This window comes from Anser brachyrhynchus (assembly GCF_964034855.1).
Source record: "Anser brachyrhynchus genome assembly, chromosome: W".
In the NCBI taxonomy this organism is placed as follows: domain Eukaryota; kingdom Metazoa; phylum Chordata; class Aves; order Anseriformes; family Anatidae; genus Anser; species Anser brachyrhynchus.
In genome coordinates, this window is record NC_137704.1 from 2402159 (window position 1) to 2422464 (window position 20306).

The 20306-nt window shown below is 46.7% G+C and overlaps 2 protein-coding genes across 9 annotated transcripts in view; both read left to right on the forward strand.

Moving 5' to 3' along the window:
* LOC308184948 (homer protein homolog 1-like) overlaps positions 1-20306 on the forward strand; it is a 163671-nt gene that overhangs the window by 17055 nt on the left and 126310 nt on the right. The gene's annotated exons all lie outside the window — the stretch shown is intronic.
* The window catches only part of LOC308184965 (uncharacterized protein), a gene marked incomplete at its 3' end in the record, with an annotated part of 39573 nt that overhangs the window by 12054 nt on the left and 7213 nt on the right, over positions 1-20306 (forward strand). The window contains exon 2 of the mRNA XM_080572512.1: positions 11528-12938. Coding sequence (XP_080428638.1) covers positions 11528-12938 — 1411 coding nt within the window. The remainder of the gene's footprint in view (positions 1-11527; positions 12939-20306) is intronic.

Genomic DNA, 20306 nt, shown 5'->3' on the forward strand with positions numbered 1-20306 from the left:
TGACATTAATTCTCCTGTTTTCCTGCCTTCTTTAACACCAAACGTCTCTCTTCTGACATTCAACAAAACATGCATGTCTTTCCAGTCAGGACTGTGATTAAGCACAATCATTTGAAATACTCAGTTCATTTCTCAGGATTTTATTGGAAGGACACAGCTGACTCTTTCCAATTTATTAAGCCAGAAGATGAAAATGTACTTCTACAAAAAACGGTAATCCCTGGAGTCCTACCTCTTCCTGAAGTGGGGACTGAATTGCTACCGGATTTCATGCCTTCATTCTCCCCGTGACTGGACTAAATCCTACTTCCCCCCTAAAGCCTTTACTTCCCTGCCTTTCATCTACAATACTTCCTCGATCTGAATCTTTTTCATTGTGTACCAAAAGCTGTACATCTTCTTTTTCACCATGTTCAGTCAGCTCCAGGGCAGACGTGTTCTGCAGTGGAGCAGGGGATCGAGGCGGGCAGGGCTTTTTTCCTGCATAGAGGCTACTCGAGGCAACCGAGGGAGCAGCTAGGACACGGCAGCCCTCGCGAGGGCAGCTGACCAGGCGCTTGCGAAGCCAGCAGCGCCCCCTCCTCTGCCGTACAAAGGCGGCCCCTAGGGAGGGAAAGCGACCAGGAGCGCGGTGAACAGGATGGGCGAACAAAAACAGGACGGGTGTAGCGTGGCAGTTTGCGCGGCAGTTCGTGCAGGCAGGGTGAGCAGGGAGGGCGCTCTCACCGCTTGTTTTCCAACGGTGGTTGTAACCTGCTTGTGAAGAGTCCAGCCATGGTATCCACCCGACAGAAAGCCGTGGCCTCTGCATCCCTTGTGGCCTCTCCAGCCACAGCTACCGATGTGGCTACCCAGACACAGGTCTCGGGGAAACACGCAGCCATCCAGGTCTTGGGCTGCTGGGTGTGCCTGAGTCTTCTGTCAGTGTCTGACAGCAGCAGTGGGTATGCCTGTGGGAGGTGTGCCCAGGTTGAAGAATTGCTCAGCCTGCTGGCAGAGCTTTGGGAGGAGGTGAGTAGGCTGAGGAGCATCAGGGAGTTAGAGAGGGAAATTGACTCTACCCTCTCTGAGACAGACTCATGAGCCAGCCACTACACAAAAGACAAAGGTTCCCCCAACCCACCAGGCAGTAGGAGGGGACCTAGGACAAGAGGGGGAATGGAAGCAGGTTTCTGCTTGAGGCGGTAGGCGAGCACTTTCCCTGCCTACCTCACCTTCCCAGCTACCTTTACGCAACAGGTATGAGGCTCTAGAACTTGACAGTCAAGCAAACAATGATGCAGACAAAAGCCCATAACAATTGGAAGGGGTGCCTAAGGCTAGGTAACCTACCCCCTGCATCACTACATCTTCTATCAAGAAGGAAAGGAGAGTTATCGTCATAGGGGACTCCCTTCTGACAGGGACAGTGGGCCTGATTTGCCGTCTGGACCCAACCCACAGGGAAGTCTGCTGCCTCCCTGGGGCTCGTGTAAGAGACATTGCCAGGAAAGTCACTCAGCTGGTATGGCCCACTGACTACTATCCGTTACTGTTTTTTCAAGCTGGTAATGACAAGGTAGCAAGGAAAAGTCCAAGGGTGATCAAAAGGGACTTTAGGGCTTTGGGGCGACTGGTTAAAGGATTAGGGGCACAGGTCATGTCCTTCCTGTAGCAGGAATCAACATCAACAGGCAGACTCGGCTCATCAATATGTGGCTCTGAGACTGCTGCCGTGGGCAGAACTTCGGGTTTCTTGATCACGGGAAGGTCTACGTGGTACCAGGTCTGCTGGCACCAGGTGGGATGCACCTCTCTCAGAGGGGGAAAAGGATTTTTGCCCAGGAGTTAGCAGGGCTGATAGATAGGGATTTAAACTAGAGTCGAAGGGGGAAAGAGAGAAAACCAGGCCCGCCGGTGATAAGCTATGGGATGGCATGCCAGAGTCAGAGGGACTGTGTGCTAGTGAGGTCCTTCAGTTTGCTCCACAAGGTGCTGCATACAATGAGGCGCATTTGAAGTGCTTCTACACAAACACACGCAGCATGAGGAATAAACTGGATGAGATAGAAATCTTGGCCCAGTCCCACAGCTACATCATCGGCATAAGCAAAACCTGGTGGGATGGGTCCTGTGACTGACTGTTGTGTTGCAATAGATGGTTGCAGGATCCTCAGGAGGGACAGGCAGGGCAGGCGAGGCGGTGGGGTGGCAATGTATGTAAAGGAGGGACTGGGCTGTGTGGAGCTTGCAGTTGGTGATGGCAAAGTTGAGAGCCTCTGGGTAAGGATTAAGGGACAAACAAATAAAGGGGATGTCGTTGTGGGAGTCTATTACAGACCACCCGGCCAGGATGAAGACACCAATGAATTATTCTCTGAGGAACTAAGAAATATCTCAAGATCAACTGCCCTTGTCCTTATGGAGGACTTCAACTTGCCAGGTGTTAACTCTCAATATCACATGGCCGACACAAGCAGGTCCAGGAGGTTCATAAAGCACCTCGATGATAACGTCTTGGTGCAGGTGCTAAGGGAGCCAACTAGGAAAGGTGCCCTCCTAGATCTGTTGCTTGAGAACAGAGTCTTGTGGGGGACGTGGCAATTGGCAGCCGTCTTGGTCATAGTGACCATGAAGCAGTTGAGTTTAAAATATTTGGTGACAGGAGGAAAACTGCCACCAACACTTCAGCCCTAGCTATGGGGAGAGCAGACCTCAGGCTGCTCACGGAACTAGTTAGTAAGGTCCCCTGGGAAGCTGCTTCTGAAGGAGCTGGTGTCCATCAGTTCTGGTCATTCTTTAAGCACTGCCTCCTAAAAGCACAGGATCAGGCAATTCCAAAATATCGGAAGTCAAGCAGGCGGGGCAAAAGGCTGGCTTGGCTTCTTCTGGAGCTTAGGCAGAAAAAGAAAGCATATGGCTGCTGGAAGCAGGGTCAGGTAACGTGGAAGGACTACAAGGACACTGTTTGCCTTTGTAGGGAGAAAATTTGTGCAGCCAAAGCCCAACTAGAGTTGAAGCTGGTCAGGTCTCTGGGAGAAAATAAAAAGGGCTTTTTAAAATAGGTGAACAGAAAAAGGAGGACCAGAGAAAACATACGTCCACTACTTGATGGGGATGGTCACCTCACAGACAAGGACATAGGCAAAGCGGAGACGTTTAATGCCTTCTTTGCCTCTGTCTTCAACACTGATGATGGGCTTCGGGACCCAGGGTGCCCTGAGCTGGAGGACCATGACGGTGGGAATGATAAACTCCCAACCGACCCTGAACATGTACGGGATTTGCTGCTCCACCTGGATCCATACAAGTCCATGGGTTTGGATAGGATTCATCCCAGGGTGCTTGGAGAGCTGGCTAATGTCACTGTGGGACCTCTCTCAATTATTTTTCAACGATCTTGGGAATCTGGAGAGGTCCCAGTTGACTGGAGGCTGGCAAATTTTCTACCAATTTTCAAGAAGGGCAAGAAAGAAGACCCTGGCAACTACAGGCCTGTCAGTCTCACGTCAGTGCCTGGTAAAATTATGGAGAAGGTTATCCTGGGAGTTATTGAAGTGCACCTGGGGGACAATGCAGTCATAGGTCACGGCCAACATGGGTTCATGAGGGGTAGGTCCTGTTTAACAAATTTGATTTCCTTTTATGATAAGATCACCCATCTAGTTGATCAAGGGAAACCAGCTGATGTGATCTTTTTGGACTTCAGCAAGGCTTTTGACACAGTTTCCCATAGGATCCTACTGGACAAAATGTCCAGCATACAGCTAGACGAAAACATAATACGATGGGTGAACGATTGGCTGACGAGTAGGGCTCAAAGGGTTATGGTAAATAGGGACACATCAGGCTAGCGGCCAGTCACAAGTGGGGTCCCCCAGGGCTCCATTTTAGGGCCAGTTCTTTTCTATGTTTTTATAAACAATTTGGATGTAGGACTTGAAGGTGTTTTGAGCAAATTTTCTGACTATACTAAACTGGGAGGAGTTATTGACTCTGTTGAGGGTGGAAAGGCCTTGCAGAGAGATCTGGACAGACTGGAGAGCTGGGCGATCACCAACAGCATGAAGTTTAACAAGAGCAAGTGCGGGGTCCTGCACCTGGGACGGGGCAACCCTGGCTATATGTACAGACTGGGAGACAAGACCCTGGTTCTGGTAGTGGAGGCCTGCAGGGGTGGTCTCTGTGAGAAGAAACCAGCAGCTGCCCCATGTTAGATAAGGGTCAGTTTCATCCGGCTCCAAAGGGTCCCACCGCTGCCCAGAGCCGAGCCATGAGCAGTGCTGTTTGTGCCTCTTTGAGGCATCAACCCTTCGTGCCCCATGTTGGGCGCCAAAAATACTGTAGTGGTTTAACCCATCCAGCAGATAAGCACCACACAGCTATTCGCTCAACTCCCCCCTCCCTCTCTGGGATGGGGGAGAAAATCAGAAAAAAGAAATGAAAGCCTGTGGCTTGAGATAAAGACAGTTTATTAGGACAGAAAAGAAAGGAAAATAATAATAATAATAATAATGATAATAGTACTACTAATAATGTGTACGAAACAAGTGATGCACAATGCAATTGCTCACCACCTGCTGACCAATGCCCAGCCTATCCTTGAGCAGCCGGTTTCCCCACCCCGGCCAGCCACCCCTATATATTGTTTAGCATGATGTCAGATGGTATGGAATACCCCTTTGGCCAGTTTGGGTCAGCTGTCCTGGGTCTGTCCCCTCCCAGCTCCTGCTGCACGCCCACCAGGCAACCATTGCATGCAATATTGCTTCAGTTTTCCTTTTGTTAGGGGATCCCCACCAAACTTATTCCAGTTCTTAAGGGTGTATCCTAAAAGTGAACAAGGGGTTGGTTTGGAGTAAGGACTGTTACCAGGGCAACTTTTATTAGGTCTAGTCACTGTTCCATAATCTGGATTGTAAGAATGTAGACTAGCATTATCTATTGTCTAGAATATCCTGTAGTATTAGGAACTGGATGTGGTAATCTACATGCTCCGGGGGACTCAGCCAAACTGGCAAGAAATAGGGAAGCACTGATGCCCTGATGATAAACTTGCCTCATCATAATACTAAAAAACACACCCACCGGTCAATACAACCCTAGCTCAGATGAGGCCCCTTCCCATGAGCATGCGTAAATTTTCTAGATTAGATTGTGCAACTATATGTAAATCACTAACCAGTTAGAATGTAGCGGGATGTGCTATTATGATAATGACTGTGTAGAACTGTATAAAAATCAACAGGGAAAGTCTGGAGTCAGGCCAGTTTTGTGGAAAGCCACCTGATACCCAGACTTGCGCAATTCTGAAATAAACAATATCTCAACCTAGGGTGTGTATTTGGCTTATTGGACTGGGTAAAGAATCCAAACTTTATCGGACAACAGTTTTTGGTGACCCAGATGGAACAGCCTTAGAGCCTTGCCCAGATTGTCTTGCTGGCTGCCGACGGGGAGAACGGATATACAGGACTCCAGTGTGTACCGACCATTTTGATCAGGGACTCCCGGGATCATCTCCCTGTCCAAAGGTGTTAAGCAACTCAGCGGTGCAATGCCAAATGTGAATAATACTGTTTTTAGTTAGGGTGAAAAGAGGGGTTAAGAGGTTTTAAGAGTTTTTGTTTGAGCCAGCATTTGTGGTAAATAATTTCATGCATATAGACGGTGACAACCAGAGTGCATGAAGGTGTAGGTCATTCGTGGTATTTTTAAATAATTTCATACATGTAGATGGTGGCGACCAGAGTGTATGAAGGAATGGGCATAGGCCCCTCTGTTTGGTGTATAGACCTTTCGTGTGGTAAAATGGGGATGAGTCCTTCTTCCAAACCAACACCTTGTTCACCTTTAGGATGCATCCTTAAGAACTGGAATAAGTTTGGTGGGGATCCCCTAACAAAAGGAAAACTGAAGCAATATTGCATGCAATGGTGGCCTAAATATAAATTAGATGATGGGGAAAATGACTGGAATTAGGTGCTTTGGAATATAATACTATTTTACAACTGATGTTATTTTGTTGAAGGACAGGCAAATGGATTGAAACACCTTATGTAGATTTGTTTGTTTGTTTTTCTTTGTGAAATGACCATGAGACTAGAAAAATGCAAATTATTAATTGATTATGCTAATGTGATGATTATGGCAACTGATAAAGAGTTGGCATTTTATGAAAGGTTATGTGAAGGGGTTAGAAAATGGACAGATTTGAATCTGGATGATAAGGCAAATAAGGTAAACAGTCAGCGCCCGATATCCGGAAAAAGCTACAGAGGGTAGATGGAGTTTCAGGAATATTCATTTCCCAATTAATTGAGATAACTTATAATGTATATAACAATAAAGATGAAATAGAGAAAGAGAAGAGACAGAAGGAAAAACAGAAGAAGGCAAAGAGGCAGGCAAGTCTACTTGCAACAGCCGTGGTCCAAGCCCAAATGTTGTCACGAGGGGGAAGAGGCAGAACAGTAGGAAAAGGAGGCAGAGAGAGGGGAAGGGGAAGATATGTAACATCTAATCCTCACCCCTCTGATTCATTAGTATTAAATCAGTATTCATATTGTCAAGAAGAGGGACATTGGAAGAAGGAATGCCCAAAATTAAATCAGTGTAGGGAAACAAAATTAACAAGGGTTCCCAAGGCAGACCTGTTAATGATTGGAACAGAGGAATCAGACTGAAGGGGACCAGGGGTAGAATCATCTATGGCCCCAGCAGAGCCCCTGGCTCCAGTAAAGGTGGGGAATGAGATTATAATATTTTTAGTAGATACAAGAACCACTTATTTGGTAGTAAACAGTTGCAAGGGACCACTGAGTAAATTCTCTATGCTAGTGATTGGGGCCATGGGAAAGCGAGAGGTTAAACCCTTTTTGCAACCAATTAAATGTGAAATTGGAAAATTAGTATTGACTCATGAATTTTTATACTTGATGGAATGTCCTTTGCCTCTGTTAGGACGAGACCTATTAAATAAACTGAGTGCCCAATAACCTTTGAGAAAGGAAAAATCCAAGTACATATTCCTGAAAATAATGCCTGGCAGGCACAAGTATATTTGTTACAGGGGAATTTTGAAGATGCTCCAGGGAAAAGGATTGAGTGAAATACCATCTAACATCATGGATGCAGTGGTGCCATTTGTATGGGCAACAGAGAAACCTGGGAGAATGAGATCGGCAGAACCAGTGAAGTTACAACTCAAAACAGGAACAAACCATTAAGAACAAAACAGTATCCAATAAAATTAGAAGCAAGGAAAACACTGGAGCCCATTATTGATAATTTCTTACAGTGTGGATTATTAAGAGAATGCCAGTGTGAATATAATACCTCCATTTTCAAGACATTAAAGGGGGTTTCTGGGAATGGCTGGTGTAGGCTGTGGATTCCAAATTATGGGTTGATGGCTAAACCCCAATATGAAGCTGTTAAAGGTCCAGGGGAACTGTCAGAATGGACCTTGGAATACAGACAAGGATTTGATAACATCAAAAGAGCTTTAATGAAAGTCCCCGCCTTGGGACTTCCTCACCTAACCATATACTCATAGAATCATAGAATCATTCAAGTTGGAAAAGACCTCCAAGATCATCTAGTCCAACCTTTAACCTAGTACTGACAAGTCCACCACTAAACCATGCTACTAAGTTCTACATCTACACATTTCTTGAAGACCTCCAGGGATGGTGACTCAACCACTTCCCCAGGCAGCCTATTCCAATGCTGCACAACTCTTTCAGTAAAGAAATTTCTCTGAATACCCAACCTAAATCTCCCCTGGTGCAACTTGGGGCCGATTCTCCTCATATTATCACTTGGTGCTTGGGAGAAGAACCTGATCCCCACCTCACTACAACCTCCTTTAAGGTAATTGTAGAATACAATACGGTCTCCCCTGAGCCACCTTTTCTCAAAGCTAAACAACCCCAGCTCCCTCAGCTGCTCCTCATAACCAAACCATTTGAACTGTTTATCCATGAAAAGGGGCACATGGCACTGGGAGTACTAATACAATATTTAGGAGACTGGAGAAGACCTGTAGGTTATTTCTCAAAACAGATGGATAAAGTGGTTTTGGGGTGGATGTTTAAGAGCAGTAGCTGCAATGATTTTGTTGATACAGGAATCCCGGAAGTTGACAATGGGACAAAAATAACAGTATATTTACCACATATGGAAGCAGCAGTATTAAAACAAAAAGGACACCACTCATTATCACTGTCACTTGGTACAATACCAGGCCTTGCTAATGGAACAAGATGATGTTCAGTTAAAAATGAGTAGTGCCTTGATCAAGAAGAAGAAATTAACCATGATTGTTTACAGGTTATTGAACAAGTGTATGACAGCTGACTGGATTTAAAGGACATGCCTCTTGAAAACCCAGATGACATTAACCGAAGAAAAGAAGTAGGAGAATTACCATCCAACACCTCAGCACAGAAAGCAGTATTAATAGCACTAACAAGAGCCCTGGAGCTAGCTGAAGGAAAGTGAGTTAATGTTTGTACAGATTCAAAATATGCATTTGGAGTGGTACATGCTCATGGTGCTATATGGAAGGAAAGGGGACTGTTGTCATCGCAAAGTACTCCTATTAAACGTGGAAATGAAAACCTGAAACTACCCGAGGCAGTTCAGAAACCTAAAGAAGTGGCCATGATACCCTGCAAAGATCATCAGTGACAACTCAGATATTATTAAGGGAAACCAAAAGGCGGATGAAGCTGCCAAACAAGCAGCCATTGAGGGAACTATAAATATCCTATTATCCACTAGAGAAATATTAGCAACCTTTCCTGAATACAGAAAAGGAATTAAAGCTAGCTGAGCTATTAAAATGTGTGAAAGACTCAAATGGACGGTGGATAACTGCTCATGGACAATTCATTGTTACACCAGTAATAATGAGACAACTGATGACCCAGGTCCATCAAGAAACCCATATGGGAGGTGAACCTCTGGTAGAGAGTGTCAGAAGATACGCTATTGGAGCTAAGATGTTATTGACTGCAAAAAGTATAACACAAAAGTGTGAGTTGTTGTGGTGGTTTTACCGTGCTAGGCAGCTGAACACCACAACCGCTCTCTCCCTCCCCCTCCTTAGATGAGGAGGGGAAGAAGTAAAGGAAAGAACAACTCATGGGTTGAGATAAGGATGATTTAATTAAAGGGAAAAAAATAATTATTAAGAAAAGATTATTATTAATTAAACAATTTAACTAAACAATTGAACTAAACAATTAACCATTTAACTAAAGGGGAAAAAGGAAAGGGGAAAAGGGAGGGGGAAAGGGAAAACTAAGCGAAACAAGCAAAGGCTATGTGGAAGTGCAGAGGAAAGAAATTACTCTCTACTTCCCACAAATGAGCGATGCTTGACCACGTCCTTGAAGCAGGGCCTCAACGCACGTAGCCGGCGTTCGGGAGGAGGACAGACGTTTTCACAATGAGAGCCCACCCCTCCCCTCTTCCTCCTTTTTCCACCTGTTATTTCTGAGTGTGACATCATATGGTATGGAATATCCCTTTGGTTGGTTTAGGTCAGCTGCCCTGGTGATGTTTCTTTTCTCACATCTTTGCCCACCCCCAGGGGAATTAGGGAGAGTCCTGATGCTGTGCCAGCACTGCTCAGCAGCAGACACAACACTGGTGTGATACCATTGCTGTTGTAGCTACGAGTGCAGAGCACAGCACTGTATGGGCTGCTGCAGGGAAAGTTAACATCCCAGCCCGACCCAGTTGCCTTAAAAGCAACCCTAAAATACAGGTAAAACATCCTCCTGAAGAGGTAAAAAAAAAAAAAAGAGAATCACTCCAGATGAGCACCAGTAAGTCAATTTTTCTGGAAAATCAATAGGTGTAATCAATATAAGTATTTATTTGTGTTTGTGGATACCTTTTCTGGTTGGTCAGAAGCTTTCCCATGTTGAACCAATCACGCTAGGGAAGTAGTGAAATGTTTATTGAAAGAAATAATCCTGAGATTTAAAGTGCCTGAGGGAACATCTTCTGACAGGGAACCCTATTCTGCAGCAATGGTTATTAAAGAAATGTCTAGAGTACTGAATATAAAATGGGACTTAGATACCCCATGGAGGCCACAATCTAGTGGCCAAGTAGAAAGAATGAATCAAACGCTGAAAGGACAAATAAGGAAATTGTGCCAAGAAACACAGTTAAAACGGACCAAGGTATTGCCAATAGCATTGCTAAGAATTTGGATAACTCTCAAGGCTCAGTAAAAAGTAAGCCTGTTTGAAATACTATATGGAAAATCGTATGCTGTAAATGTAACTGGAAAATCCGATCAGATGCATGTAACTGGGAATCGAGCACTTACAGATTACCATTTACCTTTAGCAAAAACTTTGAGTCTCATCCACAGATTGTCCTGGTTCCAGTTAGGACAGAGTTAAGTAGCTCATAGTAGCTGGTAGGGTGCTATGTTTTGGATTAGGATGAGAAGAGCGCTGATAACATGCTGATGTTTTAATTGTTGCAGAGCAGTGTTTACACCAGGCCAAGGACTTTTCGGCTTCTTGCTCTGTCCTGCCAGCGAGCAGGCTGGGGGTGCAGCAGGAGCTGGGAGGGGACAGACCCAGGACAGCTGACCCAAACTGGCCAAAGGGGTATTCCATACCATCTGACGTCATGCTAAACAATATATAGGGGTGGCTGGCCGGGGTGGGGGGCCGGCTGCTCGGGAATAGGCTGGGCATCGGTCAGCGGGTGGTGAGCAATTGCATTGTGCATCACTTGTTTTCTTACACATTATTATTGTTAATACTATTACCATTATCACTATTATTATTATTATTGTTATTATTATTTTCCTGTCTTAATAAACTGTCTTTATCTCAACTCACAGGCTTCACTTTCCCGTTTCTCTCCCCCATCCCAGAGAGGGAGGGGGGAGGGTGAGCGAACGGCTGTGTGGTGTTTAGCTACCAGCCGGGTTAAACCACAACAGCCCTTTTGGCGCCCAACGTGGGGCACGAAGGGTTGAGATATCGACAAATCTGACCAGAGTGTGTTAAACTAAAATTGGTATAAGTATTGGACCTGCTTAATAGTTGCTAGTCACGATGTTGATTGCCTTAATCTCCAGTCTGCTGTACCTGTATTCCAAATTGAGTTTTATGGTGCGTTACTTTCTGTATGTGCTCCCTGTTGCACTGTTTATCCTTTCCGGGCCCTGGTTTAAGATTGTTATGGTACTGTGCGGTGTAGCAATGGCTTATGAAATGATGAGATATCTGGTCACGACTTTAACCTGGTATTTGTACTCAGCACTGACGTCGACTCTATACTTTGGAACCCATATCTCGGAAACTATTAGCAATTACACCTATTGCCTGTTTTCGTTAGGGAGCCAATCTGTGAAGGGGACAGGGGAAGACATGTTTCCCTACCTGTTCACTCTCCCTTTCTCCTTCACCACCACCCTCTTTTCCCCCGAGTTAGTTACGGTGGTTCTCCGAGATGTTGAATATCCTTGGGATACTCAGACCAGCCTGCTCTTCTGAATGCGCTTCAGATTTTGTGGAGGGTTAAACAACTACTTAGGAATCTCATCCGGAGACATGTCTTGAGGCGGGATAGTTGCGAGTGGCAGGGAGTGTGGGAGGATATGGGCAGGTTTCTAGAGCAGTGGTCACCTCCAGTGTTTTGGACATTCACCCCTGAACAACTGCAAAATCCTAAAAAGCTGGCAGAATGCTTGAAAAAAAGGTGTCATGACTCTGGCAGTTCCAAAGTGACACAAATCACTGTAGCGTGCTGGGGTCTGGCTTGTGCCTATCGAGCTGCAATTGATGCTATTAGCAACCTAGCTCCAGCTCCTGCAGCCGCTCCAGCTCCAGCTCCTGCAGCCACTCCAGCTGCAGCTCCTGCAGCCGCTCCAGCTCCAGCTCCTGCAGCCGCTCCAGCTCCAGCTCCTGCAGCCGCTCCAGCTCCTGCAGCTACTCCAGCTCCAGCTCCTGCAGCCGCTCCAGCTCCAGCTCCTGCAGCCGCTCCAGCTCCTGCAGCTACTCCAGCTCCAGCTCCTGCAGCCGCTCCAGCTCCAGCTCCTGCAGCCGTTCCAGTTCCAGCTCCTGCAGCCGCTCCAGCTCCTGCAGCCGCTCCAGCTCCAGCTCCTGCAGCCGCTCCAGCTCCTGCAGCCGCTCCAGCTCCAGCTCCTGCAGCCGCTCCAGCTCCTGCAGCTACTCCAGCTCCAGCTCCTGCAGCCGCTCCAGCTCCTGCAGCCGTTCCGGCTCCTGCAGCCACTCCAGCTCCAGCCCCTGCAGCCACTCCAGCTCCAGCTCCTGCAGCCGCTCCAGCTCCTGCAGCCATTCCGGCTCCTGCAGCCGCTCCAGCTCCAGCTCCTGCAGCCGCTCCAGCTCCAGCTCCTGCAGCCGCTCCAGCTCCAGCCCCTGCAGCCGCTCCAGCTCCTGCAGCTGCCCCAGCTCGTGCAGCTGCTCCCACTCCTGTGGCTGGGTCAGAGAAACGAGCTGTAGCAGTGCAAGTTGACCCTGTAGACAAGGTGAAAAAATGGTATAGGGGCTCAGGTCGTTTAAAACGCAGACAGTCTTCTGCTAAGTCTGGGCGTAGTGAGGACGAGGCTGGGCCATCAAAGGTGCAGGAGACTGAAGATGAGGATGAGGATGGCGAAAAATCAACAGTAACTACCCGGACTCCATACCAGCCATCAAAGGTGCAGGAGACTGAAGATGAGGATGAGGATGTCGGAAAATCAACAGTAACTACCCGGACTCTACACCGGCCATCAAAGGTGCAGAAGACTGAAGATGAGGATGAGGATGTCGAAAAATCAACAGTAATTACCCGGACTCTATACCAGCGTGAGCTACGAGATGTGCGAAAAGATTTTGGTCGCTGTATAGGTGAGCAGCTTGTCACCTGGCTGCTCCGGTGCTGGGACACCGGAGCCAATTATGTGGAATTAGAGGGCAAGGAAGCCAGGCGGCTGGGATCCCTTGCTAGGGACGCGTGCATTGACAAAGCAATTGGAGATGGAGCACGATCTCGCAGCCTCTGGAGGCGTCTCCTGTCAGCTGTGAAGGAAAGGTATCCCTTCAAGGAAGAACTTGTATGTTTACCAAGCAAATGGACCACCATGGAGAAGGGAATTCAGTACCTGAGGGAATTGGCCGTACGGGAAGTAATTTATAAGGACCTAGACGACGCACAAACATCCGCAGATCCAGATGCAGTCCGGTGTACACTACCCATGTGGGGGAAGTTTGTACAGAGTTCCCCATCATCATATGCCAACTCATTGGCAATACTAGCCTGGAAAACGGAGGAGAATCCCACAGTGAATGAAGTGACTAAAATACTCCGGCAGTACGAAGGAAATCTCTCCTCTTCCCTAAAGGCCTGTGTCTCAGCTGTGGAGAAACTCTCTGAAGAGGTCCACCAACTTAAAGAGAATTTATCTTCCCCTCCACCTGAACGAACCAGTGTCCACCAGCTAAAAGAGAAGGCTTTAGAGAAACTTTCTGAAAAGATCCACCAACTTGAAGAAAGATTATCTTCCCCTTCACCTGAACGAACCAGTGTCCACCAGCTAAAAGAGAATACCTTGGAGAAACTTTCTGAAAAGATCCACCAACTTGAAGAGAGATTATTTTCCTCCCCACCTGTACAAACCAGTGTCTCAGCTATTAGGGGTAAACGTTCATCTATGCAAGGAAGACAATATGGTGGGCACACACACCGCGCCACCCTGTGGTTTTACCTACGTGACCATGGAGAGGACATGAGAAAATGGGATGGAAAATCTACTGCGACCCTAGAGGCACGGGTACGTGAATTGCAAAGGAAAACAATTGGGAAAAAGGAGTTCTCTGAAAGGTTTGCTGCTCCAACTTCCAGCAGGCAGTCCTTTAAACACAGAAATGAAGATTCTGACCAGGACTAGAGGGGCCCTGCCTCCAGCCAGGGGGAGGAAAGGGACAATCGAGTTTATTGGACTGTGTGGATTCGATGGCCTGGCACGTCAGACGCACAGAAGTATAAGGCTTTGGTAGACACCGGTGCACAATGTACTCTAATGCCATCAAGCTATAAAGGGCCAGAGCCCATCTGTATTTATGGTGTGACGGGGGGATCCCAGCAGTTAACTGTATTGGAGGCTGAAGTGAGTCTAACCGGTAATGAGTGGCAAAAGCACCGTATTGTGACTGGCCCAGATGCTCCGTGCATCCTTGACATAGACTATCTTAGAAGAGGATATTTCAAGGACCCAAAAGGGTTCCGCTGGGCTTTTGGCATAGCTGCTTTGGAGACAGAGGACATTAAACAGTTGTCTACCTTGCCTGGTCTCTCAGAGGACCCTTCTGTTGTGGGGTTGCTGAGGGTTGAAGAACAGCAAGTGCCGATCGCTACCACAACTGTGCACCGGCGGCAATATCGCACCAACCGAGACTCCCTGAGTCCCATCCATAAGCTAATTCGTCAACTGGAGAGCCAAGGAGTGATCAGCAAGACTCATTCACCTTTTAATAGTCCCATATGGCCAGTGCGAAAGTCTAATGGTGAGTGGAGACTAACAGTGGACTATCGTGGCCTGAACGAAGTCACGCCACCACTGAGTGCTGCAGTGCCGGACATGCTAGAACTCCAGTATGAACTGGAATCAAAGGCAGCCAAGTGGTATGCCACAATTGATATCGCTAATGCATTTTTCTCCATCCCTCTAGCAGCAGAGTGCAGGCCACAGTTTGCTTTCACTTGGAGGGGAGTCCAATATACTTGGAATCGGCTGCCCCAGGGGTGGAAACACAGCCCTACCATTTGCCATGGACTGATCCAGTCTGCGCTGGAGCAGGGGGAAGCTCCTGAACACCTGCAGTACATCGATGACATCATTGTGTGGGGTGACACAGCACAGGAAGTTTTCGAGAAAGGGAAGAAAATAGTCCAAATCCTTCTGAAGGCCGGTTTTGCCATAAAACAGAATAAAGTTAAAGGACCTGCATGAGAGATCCAGTTTTTAGGAATAAAATGGCAAGATGGACGCCGTCAAATCCCAATGGATGTGATCAACAAGATAACAGCTATGTCTCCACCAACTAGCAAAAAAGAAACACAAACTTTCCTAGGTGTCGTGGGGTTTTGGAGAATGCATATTCCAAATTACAGTCTGATTGTAAACCCGCTCTACCAAGTAACCCGTAAGAAGAATGCTTTTGAATGGGGCCCTGAGCAACGACAAGCCTTTGAACAAATTAAGCAGGAAATAGTTCATGCAGTAGCCCTCGGGCCAGTCCGAACAGGACCAGATGTAAAGAATGTGCTCTACACCGCAGCCGGAGAGAATGGTCCCGCCTGGAGCCTCTGGCAGAAAGAACCTGGGGAAACTCGAGGTCGACCCCTGGGGTTTTGGAGTCGGGGATACAGAGGATCTGAAGCCCGCTATACTCCAACTGAAAAGGAGATATTGGCAGCATATGAAGGAGTTCGATCTGCTTCGGAAGTGGTCGGTACTGAAGCGCAGCTCCTCCTGGCACCCCGACTGCCGGTACTAGGCTGGATGTTCAAAGGAAGGGTCCCCTCTACGCATCATGCAACTGATGCTACATGGAGCAAGTGGGTTGCACTGATTACTCAGCGGGCTCGAATAGGAAACCCCAGTCGCCCAGGAATCTTGGAGGTGATTATGGACTGGCCAGAAGGCAAATACTTTGGGATATCATCAGAGGAGGAGGTGGTTCGTGCTGAAGAAGCCCCCCTGTACAACAAGCTACCGGAAAATGAGAAGAAATATGCCTTGTTCACTGACGGGTCCTGTCGTATTGTGGGAAAGCATCGGAGATGGAAAGCTGCTGTATGGAGTCCTACACGACGAGTTGCAGAAGCTGCTGAGGGAGAAGGTGAATCGAGTCAGTTTGCAGAAGTAAAAGCCATTCAGCTGGCTTTAGATATTGCTGAACGAGAAAAGTGGCCAGTTCTCTATCTCTATACTGATTCATGGATGGTAGCAAATGCCCTGTGGGGGTGGTTACAGCAATGGAAGCAGAACAACTGGCAGCGCAGGGGCAAGCCCATCTGGGCTGCGGCATTGTGGCAAGATATTGCTGCCCGGGTAGAGAACCTGGTTGTAAAGGTACGCCACGAAGATGCTCATGTGCCCAAGAATCGGGCTACTGAAGAACACCAAAACAACCAGCAGGTGGATCAGGCTGCTAAGATTGAAGTGGCTCAGGTGGACCTGGACTGGCAACATAAAGGTGAATTATTTATAGCCCGATGGGCCCATGACACCTCAGGCCATCAAGGTAGAGATGCAACCTACAGATGGGCTCGTGATCGAGGGGTGGACCTGACCATGGACACTATAGCACAGGTTATTCATGACTGTGAAACATGTGCTGCAATCAAGCAAGCCAAACGGTCAAAACCTCTTTGGTATGGAGGACGATGGCTGAAATATAAATATGGAGAGGCCTGGCAGATTGATTACATCACACTCCCTCAAACCCGCAACGGCAAGTGCCACGTACTTACAATGGTGGAAGCAACCACCGGATGGCTGGAAACATATCCTGTGCCCCATGCCACCGCCCGGAACACTATCCTGGGCCTTGAAAAGCAAGTCTTATGGCGACATGGCACCCCAGAGAGAATTGAGTCAGACAACGGGACTCATTTCCGAAACAACCTTATAGACACTTGGGCCAAAGAACATGGTATTGAGTGGGTGTATCACATCCCCTATCATGCACCAGCCTCTGGAAAAGTTGAACGATACAATGGACTGTTGAAGACTACACTGAAAGCAATGGGTGCTGGGACATTCAAAAACTGGGATACACATTTGGCAAAGGCCACCTGGTTAGTCAATACCAGGGGATCTGCCAACCGAGCTGGACCTGCCCAATCAAACCTGTTACGCACTGTAGAAGGGGATAAAGTTCCTGTAGTGCACGTAAGAAACATGCTGGGTAAAACAGTCTGGGCTACTCCTGCCTCAGGAAAAGGCAAACCCATTCGTGGGTTTGCTTTTGCTCAGGGACCTGGATGCACTTGGTGGGTAATGCAAAAGAATGGGGAGGTCCGGTGTGTACCTCAAGGGGATTTGATACTGGGTGAGAATAGCCCATGAGTTGAATTGTAGTATGTTAATTATTATATAATAATGTATGTCATCACTACCATGATTGCTATATATCATAGATGAAAATGGTGATTAATTAGAATGTATTGGACAGAGTGTAACCTGAGCATGACATAAATGGTATGGAATAAGGGGTGGATATCTGTCCTGGTTCCAGTTAGGACAGAGTTAAGTAGCTCATAGTAGCTGGTAGGGTGCTATGTTTTGGATTAGGATGAGAAGAGCGCTGATAACATGCTGATGTTTTAATTGTTGCAGAGCAGTGTTTACACCAGGCCAAGGACTTTTCGGCTTCTCGCTCTGTCCTGCCAGCGAGCAGGCTGGGGGTGCAGCAGGAGCTGGGAGGGGACAGACCCAGGACAGCTGACCCAAACTGGCCAAAGGGGTATTCCATACCATCTGACGTCATGCTAAACAATATATAGGGGTGGCTGGCCGGGGTGGGGGGTCGGCTGCTCGGGAATAGGCTGGGCATCGGTCAGCGGGTGGTGAGCAATTGCATTGTGCATCACTTGTTTTCTTACACATTATTATTGTTAATACTATTACCATTATCACTATTATTATTATTATTGTTATTATTATTTTCCTGTCTTAATAAACTGTCTTTATCTCAACTCACAGGCTTCACTTTCCCGTTTCTCTCCCCCATCCCAGAGAGGGAGGGAGGAGGGTGAGCGAACGGCTGTGTGGTGTTTAGCTGCCAGCCGGGTTAAACCACAACACAGATACATACTATTAAGCACAAAGATTCTGGTGGATGCACTTGTTCACTCCCTTTCTCCTGGAGATCAAGTTTACTAGCAAACCTGGAAGGAAAACCCCTACATAAAAAGTGGAAAGGACCACAGCTGGTGCTGTTAATGAAACAGGAAGGGCCAGGGTCAACCAGCCTAAGGGTGTGAATTTTAGTATTATAATGAGAATAGTTCACAGATTGTTCACATTGTCAGAAACAATCTGTAGCCAGTAACTCAGTCTCAGGCGAGGATCTCAGTGAAGTAGCATTTTTATTCGCGATTGCAGTGCAGGGCATCCTGCAAGCAGCACACAGTAAAAGTATATCATAACCTTATATTCCCTACTACCCAACACTTGATTCCTGCCCTGTTTCCTCATTGGCTGAGTATTACAGGTTCACAACCTATTCGACGCTTGTTACTATACCATATACATACAATTTTATTTGACCAACCGTTAATTTCTCCTTATTTAATTTCTCCCCGCTAAGGGTATTTCAGGTATAAGATAATTTATAGTGATTTCTGACTGCAAGGCTGCCTCCCGGGCTTTTTCATCTGCCACCCGGTTCCCTCGGACAGTGACTGAATTCCCTTTCTGGTGCCCTTTTAAAAGCATTATTGCAATTCCAATAGGTAATAATGAATTATCTACGACTTGCTTTACAAGCTCCTCGTGGACCAATTCCTTCTCCTTACTATTGATCAACCCACCCTCCTCCCAGATTTTACTGAATGTATGAACCACCCCATATGCATATCTCGAATTTGTATAGATGGTTCCTTCTTTTCCTTCAAGAACTTTGAGTGCCTGATTCAAGGCATGTAATTCACATGTTTGGGCTGACCGGTTATTGGGTAATTGTCCTATCTCTTTTGCTTCTTCACTAAATCCATCAACTACAGCATATCCATTATACCTCTTTCCCTGTACTGCCCTTGAGGATCCATCGATAAACAGAATATCTCCTTCCTCAAGGGGAACATCTTGTAAATCGGGTCTCACTTTAGTCTAATACTCAATTAAATCCAGGCAGTTATGTTCTATATCCACTCCAGCCCTTCCTCCTCTCCTTAGGAAGGCAGCTGGATTCAAGCATGATTTTGTGGTTAACAATAAATCATGATTTTCAATCAGTATTGCCTCATATTTCAAATTCCTAGAATCAGTCAGCCAGCGCCCAGCTCTCTGAGTCAAGATTGTCTTAACCTGGTGTGGAGTAGTAACTATCAGATGACCCCTAAAGTTTAATTTCCCGCTTTCTTCCACCAAAAAAAAAAAACAGTTACTGCTACAGCTTGAACGCATTCAGGCCATCCTCTGGAAACTGGGTCCAGCAGATTAGACAAATAATTTTTCTCTTCTGTCCATTCAAGTATATTAGGCTCCTCATCTAATAATTGAAGTTACAACCCTTTTGTGTTCTGAGCGTATTCTTCTATCCATAATCAACAATATCCCATTAACCACAAAAACTTTCTTAGTTTTGGGTAGGGGTAGCTCAATAATTCCCTGAATCCTCTCTGGATTTATTCTTCGTTTTCCCTCAGACACTAGATGCCCTAAATACTTGTAACAGTAAGACCCCCTCCAGAGGTTGGAATTGCTCCAAAATCTGTTCTAAACCTTGCTCGAATAAATTTGATGACTCTGTAAACCCCTGAGGTACAACTGTACATCTGTATTGTCACTTCCGCCCCCTTTCAGGGTCCTTACACTCAAAGGTGAACATATCTTTGCTCTCAGGGTCTAAGAGCACCCCATTAATAACACCATTATTCCAGTGTAACAACTTACTATTCAAATGCCCAATTTCATCATCAAATCCCTTCCCCACAAGTTAGACCCTGCCTTGGGTGCATACAAGAATTTCCCAGTGATCATTTTATCCCCTAGTCTCAGCTTGGTGTCCCCCAAAAAGTAACACTGTTATCCCAGCCCCTTCTACCCCCATCACCTTAAGGGTTTCATTAGTTAATTTAAGCCCTGATACTTTATGGGCCAGCAATGACCTAGGTGCCCCAGTGTACTGGGTTTACATGCAAAGGTTCTGGCAGCAGGGGGCTGCAGGGGTGGCTTCTGTGAGAAGAAACCACACTCCCTTCCTGACATACACCCCTCCCGAGCCTTTTCTGTATATATGGCCAGGCTTTAATCACAAAATGAACTTTAAGGTCCTCAGGATTCATCCCTGACAAGACTTTTGCACTGGCCACATCTCAGAAAACTGTTCTGGGAGTTATTGAAAAACACCTAAAGGACAACTCAGTCCTTGGTCAGAGCCAACGTGGGTTCACTAGGGGAAGGTCATGTGTAACAAACTTAATTTCCTTCTATGACAAGATCACCCAGCTAGTTGACCAAAGGAAGCCAGTCGATGTAATCTTTTGGATTTCAGTAAAGCTTTCGATACTGTCTCTCACAGTATCCTTCTGGACAACATGAACAGAATACA